The sequence below is a fragment of the Actinia tenebrosa genome, unplaced genomic scaffold (genome assembly GCF_029948245.1).
Source record: "Actinia tenebrosa isolate PJP-AT-01 unplaced genomic scaffold, QUT_ActTen_1.0 PGA_scaffold0__85_contigs__length_37466705, whole genome shotgun sequence".
Classification (NCBI taxonomy): domain Eukaryota; kingdom Metazoa; phylum Cnidaria; class Anthozoa; order Actiniaria; family Actiniidae; genus Actinia; species Actinia tenebrosa.
Genome location: NW_028292569.1, coordinates 10,901,475 through 10,910,408, shown reverse-complemented (window position 1 = coordinate 10,910,408; position 8,934 = coordinate 10,901,475). Strand labels below are relative to the sequence as shown.

The following is an 8,934-nucleotide window of genomic DNA, read 5'->3' as shown; positions in this document are numbered from 1 at the left end:
TTTAAGGTGAATTTTGATAACCATATAAACTGGAACGTTTGAAGTTCTCTTGACGTAAGAGCCATCGCCGCGTCGCGTTGTTGTTGGTAGCGTACAAACAGAGTCCCTTAGTGAACGTCCGTTAAAGATAACGCTCGTAGGCTCTTCAAACCGTTTGAACCTTTTGAATGAAAACGTCCTGCACTACAAACCGCGAACGAAGACAAACGAAGGAACACGAAAACAGATAAGTAACAAGTATACAACGTTCTTAATTCCAATAAGCGAAAGGGGAAAAAAGCTATAGAAATCCAACCACATTCGTGGTCCAGTGCCCTTGACCTATCCCATTAGTAATCAGATGTACGTGATGACGTGGGCTCTCACACGTTCTTTAGTTCTGCACGAACTCGGCTTCGCTTGCAGAGATGGCGGACGAGTAAGGCTAAACACCCTTCGATCTTCGCGTAGCACGAACTTTTTACGGATTGTAAAATTGTAAAACCACATCTATGGCACTCGATCTTCTTTTCAGTCCGTTTCATACAACTGCTCGTAATTTACCCATTGATTTGAATGGGCTGTTCAATATGGCCCATTTTTGCTCTAATGGTTAGATTAATGCTTTGAAAAAGTGGTCAATGAGCTATCGTGGTAAACCTACATAGTTCAAAAGAAACAGGAATTAGAGAATAACCCCGTCACAAGTCTACGAAACCAAACCAAAGATACTCAACTGCCGCTCCTGAGCTTATTTTGACCATCAGAAACTGCAAATAAAAGGCTTCTAGGGATCATTTTTAAACGGATTCGTCGTGACACGGAGAAACGAGTTGTTAGCTTGGGCCCTATTTCCTTTAAACTGAGTTTAAGCCGATGACTTGGACGTAATAAAGTCATGGGGGGTGTACCCTTCTGTGTTTCGTAGAAAGGGTTTTAAAATCAGAGTTTGAGGTGATTGGCGAACGCAGATAGCACGGATATCGCGATACCATTCCAGGGATCCCTGCATCAAATAATATTGTTTTTTTTTTTCCAAAGTACAAGCTTAGGGACTAGAAAAAGAAAGCAGTCCCGTACTTTCTAAGCAAACCCTCAGTTCATTTTTGTCGATCGTAATCACGATCCTCCATTCTACGTGAAGCCCAATCATTACTATTATCGGCTCACCGCAGAAAAATACAAGGTGCTTTTTACATCCGGGAAAAACCATTAATTTATGTGCCGAAAACTAAAAAAAAGAAAGTGGGGATTTTCGCACAGGCCTGAACCTCCTCTGTGAGTCAGAACAGGAACAGGACAGCGCTATCCACCGGTTATTCTATATAATCTTTATCAAGTTTATAAAACGATGGCATGCATTTACCAATAATCTACTAAGAAAAGATCTTTTGACTTCAAACAATGAAAATAAACCACCATAAACGAGAAACTACTTAGTGAAATAAGCGAAAGTTTACGGATAACTTAAATGTAATCATTACGTATAACACCGTAGACGTTCTAAAAAAAAGAAAAAAACCCAATGGTGTTCGGCTATACTGATAAGCGAAGGTGAAACGTGAAGATGGTTGACGACATGCCACGTGCTACTGTCCTCGCTGTGGGGGGGGGGTGGGGGGTTGTGTCATGGCAAAGGCGGTCAGTCACTACTAGTGTACGTTCTTCAGGTAGATGACCTGTAAGGCGGTAGGAACCTTCTCTGTTGAAATTACTAGGACGTTTGAAGTTTAGGATAATTTGTGTATCGGCACGAGTTTTACTGATTAGTTCATCGATTACCTCTTATCTATATCATTATGTTCACTTTTGAAGAGTCGTTACCAAGGTAACGTCGATCAAGCTAAAATCAACTTAATTCAAAACTTTCATTCTTCGTTCTAAACCAGGCCAAAAATCAAATCCATAGGTGCAGATAAAGGCTATCAGTAAGCCGAATGAAAATGATATGCTGCTCCGAACCAAAAAATACTGTAGGGAGTAACCTTAAGTTGTTGCATCCAGCAGAGACTTCCCCAAGACTATTAGCACGTGACTGTTTGTTGCAAAAGGCCTATAGCCCCCCTCCCCATCCGTAGTAAGCACGCAAAGGTTCTTGGATTTCCCGCTACAGTTTAAGCTTGATACTCGTGCATAGGGTTACGTTCATATTTTCTGCATCTCAAAACGCGGAGGTCCTAAAAACCTTCATCTTTTATCCTAATATATCCATAAAAAACCCTCAATTCACTCCAAGAAAGGTCAATAAGATATATATTTGCCTCTAGCAGTTTGAGAAAATGGGGTTTAATTCCGATCAGTTTGTGAATTCATGTGATTGAAAACCTTCACTGTCCAATATGGTGAGCAAAACGGAGAGACTACAGTTTGAATAATTCGCCTCCAAAATCACTAAACTCCCTACTCTATTTTTACTTTATTTCTAGCCATGGAGTGTTCCAAGACCCTGTGAGCTGCAAAGATGGTCCCACATTCTGCAGCGAGTTTATGAATTGTGGCTTGAAGACGAGCAAGAATTGTCCTTTGGATAACACTCTGATCACTGACACTTGGTTCGTAAACTTGACTGTTATAACATCGTGAATAATCTTTACGTCTACTGTTTTGCTCAAGATGAGGAGAATAAGGAGAATGGTGAACCAAAAGCAAAGAGGAAAAAGCTAGAAACTCGTAAGTACTGTGTAAGGCTATGTATTTTTTTCGTTTGTAGTTGGTTAGAGGGACTCACTGAGGGTGGATTTGAATTTAACATTTTTAGGTAGGTAACCATAGAACCTGGAGAAAACCCTCAAAGTACAAAAGAGAACCAATGGACTGCTCTAGTCTTATATGATGGCTGGTCTAGGGATCTAACCCACAACTAAACTGATGAGAAAACATTCAAAGCATAACCACTTACTCCTCGTGCTTCATAATATGTTATAACTTGATTCCCCTAATTGGCCTCACATATTTATTTTGAGTATAAAATTATTAGTGCAAAGCCAAATAGCCCCTTGCCTTCTAGGTGAGATGTATCTTAAACAGTACTGATAGAGAGAGCTACAGGTGTCTGTAGTAGGCTATTATCTTTGTAACTGATCACAGTGGAATTAAGTGTCTCAACTTTGATTCCTGGTCTCGGCAATCACATGTGGGTAGAGTTTGTTGTGTCTGTCCATTTATTTAAGGGTTTTCCGCATGTTCTCCAGGTTTCAGGGTTACATCTGTAAGTGGTAGCATATATGTACTGTATGTGCCCTAACTTTGAGAAGCCCAGAAGTTGTTTTCAGTGTTCACACTAATGCTAGCTCAACTTGTGTGGGACTAGCAAATCTTTCCTCCGGGTTAGTGGAAATTAGGGCTCGCTAATCCATAGGCTAGTGGGGTCTTTGGATTACTAATTAATCTGGACTAGCAGATTATTACTCTGCTGGGCTACTTGATCTATTAGACATAGCCTATTGCCTAGCCTGCGTGCAGCCCTAGTTTAACTCTGGTTAATAACCCCAACATGGTTGAATGTTATATATTATAGACTGTGATTGGCTGTTATGCTAATTCATTCTTACACCCATATTGTTATTGGTCTTTGAGCTTGCATCTGGTGGTCATGCTTTGGGAATGTTTTGGTAGTTATGTGTGAATATTTTGACATATCAATGGAAACTCACACCAAAATTAGAAATCCAAGTATGATGCTGGGGCCATAGAATGAGAAAACGTGCAGCTAGTTCGCTAGTTGCTGTTGCTAGTTTGCAGATGGACTTAACCAAATAGATAAATAAATAAATCACTTTTATTTAAGTGTCTAGTCGTTTTAGCGCTTTCGCACTAATTGGGGACACTTTTCACTCACACGCCCCTACCACTACATTTAATATTCTATGCACACAACGCTCAAACTCACATGTTGACTTTATGGAGGGAGGGAACCGGAGAACCCGGAGAAAAACCCTCGTAGCATAGGAGGGAACGACACATCAAACAAACTCAATTCACATGTGGCGACCACAGGGCTCGAACCAGTGACCCGACCCGTTGGACTCACAGCGGTGAAAGACGACGCGTTAGCCGCGAACGCCACCCATGCTACCCATAGTGCTAAACCACAGTTACCTTTTGGCTTTTCACAGGCTTCCCACTGCCTAGTATCTTAAAAAAGTTCAGCTTTGAGCACTGTGCTTCAGAGTTCAAATTATAAGTTACTGTAGCTGTGTCCTGACTTAGATCAGTGTAGAGGTTTTTTCCAGGTTTGATCTACTGTTATGAGTTTGTTCACAGTTGAATCTGTTAGTTTGCAGTTCCCTGACTAAGATCAGCCCAGAGGTTGTTTCAGGGCTCCATCTTGGGTTAGCTGTGCTCTTACTTAAATCAGCCCAAAGGTTGTTCAGGAATTGAACACTGGTGTTCGGTTTACATATATAGTTATTAACAGAATAACAATATAGTTATATAATTATATTTCTTCTTATCATATCATTTATTCATGATTTTATTAGATGAGGGAGTCACAAAAGATGTCTGTAACTGGAATGGCAAGCTGCAGAGCTTAAAAACACCAAGAGGTTTGTGCTTTCTACCAAGTACGATGTCCTCATGCAAACTGTATAGCCATTGTGCAGAGAAGACATGTTGATGATCATACCCAAACATGTATACATAGAACAGTGACCTGCAAGGATTGCCAAGCACAAGTCATTCAACATGATCTTCAACTCCACTAGGATAGTGACTGTCCTGATGCAATGATCCCATGCCCCAACAACTGTTATACAAATCATGAAACAAGCAAGATACAAAGGTACAGCATTATGAGAAATTTGTTTAAAATGTTCGTTGAAATGCCTGTGCAATAAATCCCTGAATTGTTTCATATAGTGCCCTTATTCAATATGGATATGATGAAACTTCAGGTTCTTTACAATGAGTTTTGAATGAGAGGTGGTTAGTATGAGGAGAAGGCATTGAGGGTGGTCACTACTAGGTTTTCTTCATATCCACAGTGGTTCTTTTAGTACGTACCTCCAAAATTAATTTGTACCAATGAAATGTGGAGAGACACTAACCGCGAGCACTTGAATCAAACTGGCCAATCAGATAACAATAAACTAGACCGAAATTGAATTGATAAAATTGTACGCCAATCAGATTGTCACATTCTGGATCAACCTCTCCAGGGATTGATCAAAGTCAGGGCACAGCTTATAACTCACTTATTATAAGTTATTATCAATGTGCTATCTTATTGGCTGCTTAAAAATATTGAACTAAAGGTCGCAATATGATTGGTTAATGATACTAGTGTATCAAAGTGGTCCTGGCTGGAGTATCCACACAGTTAAGTGGTCATCCATGCTATATGAAGGTTAAATATTTGTAGATGTTATTACAAAGGCAGCTCATTCTTCTCAGTCATTGTAAGACTCTGAGTGTGGGTCTGGCCAAGAATAGTACCCAAAACCTCCCACTCAACAGTCTGATGCTCGACCATCGAACTGAGTCACCTGGCTAGTGGACTTCATAACCAGTGCGATTTGCTATACTAATTAAAGGTGATGATAATTACATTAAAGGAGTGCCATGAAAGATCATCTGGACAACACATGCAGCAATACCTCACTTGCCTGCCCCTTCTCACACCAAGGATGTTCAGAGCAAGTGCTACGCAAAGATATGGAGAAACACTTGGAGGACAAGATGTCTTCACACATGTTACTACTTGCTCAAGAGAACAAACTGATGATGGGAATCAACTCTTGCCTTGCCAAGAAAAGTGACAGGTTGACAAAGGAAGTAGTTGTAATCAAGGAGGATTTGAAGACATTGAAGTCTACTTTAAGAGACGTAAAGGTACGTATGCATGATACAATGATTTGTAATCTTAATCTTTGGACACTCTAACTAGGACCACTTTTACAAAGTTAACCAATCACTACATAGAGTGACAACTGTAGCCAATCAGGCAGGAGATCCTTAGTTGACCTCAGCCATTCACAATGTTTCATTTCCCAACTTTTTTCATTGACATCTAAGTATTTTCTAAGATATAGAATTCAGATCTAGGTGTTTTGCTTGTTCATATTTTGTAAAATGAATCCCAGTTAGTCTGTCCTTAAGGAAATGAATTTCTAAATTGGTAAGATAAATATATATTTTATTTTTTTAACACTTAACACTGATGTTTTCCGAGGCAGAGCTAAGGGAAACATCAGAGGTCGAGGGACCACAAAACATACTGCTTTCCCGAGGTCCCAGTAAATAAGTGCTTTATTATCATACCAAGTGTCAAAGAGAACAAAACAAAAGTGGAGAAATGAATAATGATGTTTCCTGAAAGAAAAAGTGTGAATGAATTTTGCAAACGCGCGCTCAAATGTGTTGCTTTCTGGTTTCCGGTTTTTATAATTTTCAATCACGTGTCTGACTTCTGGTTTTGTTATTCCCGGTCCATAACATAATATTCCCCTCCCAGAATGGTTGCCAGGAAACAGTCTAATTTCTTCATATTCACGTGACACACTCTCGACCAATAGGAATTGAGGAAAATTGAACTTTGACACTTGGTATATAATAAAAATAAATAAATCCCCTTTCCTATTAAAATATCTTTTTAAAATATTATACATTCTACTCACTAGATTGTCTCTGATTGGCTGATATCAATAAGGCAATCCCTGATGGCATGTGAACTTGATATAATAAATGTATTATCTGCAGATTATTATCACTCTAAAATTAATAGTATTATTTAACTTAGTTTATTCATCTTTTAGTGATGATTATTGTTAATCATTATTTCTCAGAAAAGTTTTAAAGATCAACTTGCCAGTGCCAATAGTTACACATGGATAATTCCTGACTACCCCACTTTATGCAAGAAATATGCCTGTGCCTCAAGCTTTCAAAGTCCTTTTTTCTGGTTATGTGGTTACAGACTTAGATTATCAGTATCCCCTAATGGAGATAAAGAAACAAGTCATTCATTCCTCTCTTTATACCTAACATTATATGAAGACCATTTGCGAACTTCTGGTGATGTTCATGTGGTACCCAGCAGTAAAGCCACTATAAGTTTCAGGTAGTGACACACACCCACCAGTATCCAAACCTGCCTTTTGATAAATATGATATGTTGATAATATCAAAAGTTAATAAGCAGGTTGTCAGCAGACAATGTCTGTCCAACATTGGCACTTATCTTGCCCAAACACCTCTTGGACTGGACATACCAATGAAACTGTTGTGATTGTAGTTCTGATATGACATGATCTCACCAGCTCAAACAACAAAAGCCATCTGAAAAAATATTTAATTTTTTTATCCATACCTGACACAACCTTTGAGCTGATCTAAGTCAGGGCATGGCTAACTCACAGATTGAACCCTAAAACAACCTCTGGACTGATCAAAGTCAGGGCATGGCTAACTTACAAATGGAACCCTGGAATAACCTCTGGACTGATCAAAGTCAGGGCACTGCTAACTCACAGATTGAACCCTGAAACAACCTCTGGACTGATCTAAGTCAGGGCACGGCTAACTCACAGATTGAACCCTGAAACAACCTCTGGGCTGATCTAAGTCAGGGCACTGCTTACTCACAGATTGAACCCTGAAACAACCTCTAGGCAGATGTCAGGGCACAGCTAACCAAGAGAGCATAAATAAGAGAGGAGAACTTCTTATTGTAGCACTTGCCATGTAAAATCTCGGCTGGGCTATTTTAGTAACCGGATGCAGTTTAAATTTTGCCTTACCCTACTTCCAGGCATCATCAACTTGCAAGCGTATTAGCTCTTTCTGTTTCGTTTTTAGTGGTCAAAAAAATAAACAGAAAGATACGGAATGCACAAGTTGATGATGCACGGGAGTAGTGTAAGGCGAAATTTAAACTACATCCGGTTACTAAGAATTCACATGGTGCGTGCAACAATAAGAAGTTTCCCTCTCTTATAATTGGGCTAACTCACAGATCAAACCCTGAATTACCCAATAAAGGGAGAGACCTAACAAACTGTTTGAACTAATGGTTATTTTCATACACATCCAGCTTTCATAACTAACATAACTTAATAATTTTTACCAGATGACTGTGATCAGCCAAGTGCCTGGCGTCAATGATGTTTCTCTAAAAGGAACTGAAGTATTTGGCAAAAACAAGACTTGGGGATGGACCAAGTTCATGACGACAACTGAAACACTTTCCTCGTCCTATTGTAGTTATGCTGATAAAAGTTTAAAAATGAAATGTACCATATATCCAGAAACCTAATGAACACAATTTTAATATGATTATATATATTTTTATAAATTTATGTGTATATAGAGAGAGAGTTCAACAAATAATAGTTGCAGCTGTTTGGTTATTGTTCAAAGTATCAAATATTATATCAGTTATAATAGCAAATATATTCTTTTCTGAAAATAAACTGATCAATAGGACCAATCAATAGATGGTTACTTTTGTCAATGTGATGAACTATGGATAATTAGCAAAGGTGTTGAAGTTGATATTAACACTAATAAGTTTGATAAATAGATTGATTATAATTATCATATTTTAAAGTGATTTTAAGGAAGCAAATCTGTACACCTTCAAATTTCTCAAAATCGTTAATAATATTACAATAATTATTATCTTTCTTAATAACATGACCTTTATAAGGTCAATTGAACTCAAATTTATATGGTAAAACAAATCATACCACACAAACCAGACCCATTACCTGCATACAAGCACCGGAAGTCACCACATAACAATGGCTAAATCATAAGCCATATCGCCAGGCAAAGAAGAAAATATATAAACATCTTTACTAGTATATAGAACATGATATAATGAACATGTATTTTAGAGATGTATACTTACGACTATTTTCATTTTGTAACGCGAGAAGGGGTTGGCACGTTCCACCAACGTCTGGTGGCCCCACACCTCTGGTGGCCCCACACCTCTGGTGGCCCCTGTCCCAT

The 8,934-nt window shown here is 38.7% G+C and overlaps 1 protein-coding gene across 1 annotated transcript; it reads left to right on the top strand.

Annotated features, from left to right (window-relative positions):
* The first annotated feature begins 4,583 nt into the window (after positions 1 to 4,583).
* On the top strand, positions 4,584 to 8,411 carry LOC116289261 (TNF receptor-associated factor family protein DDB_G0290883-like). Its single transcript, XM_089025987.1, has 4 exons — positions 4,584 to 4,762; positions 5,535 to 5,811; positions 6,765 to 7,039; positions 8,048 to 8,411. The coding sequence occupies exons 1-4, from the start codon at positions 4,707 to 4,709 to the stop codon at positions 8,049 to 8,051; spliced, it is 612 nt and encodes a 203-aa protein (XP_088882113.1). The 5' UTR covers positions 4,584 to 4,706; the 3' UTR covers positions 8,052 to 8,411.
* Positions 8,412 to 8,934: the final 523 nt, after the last annotated feature.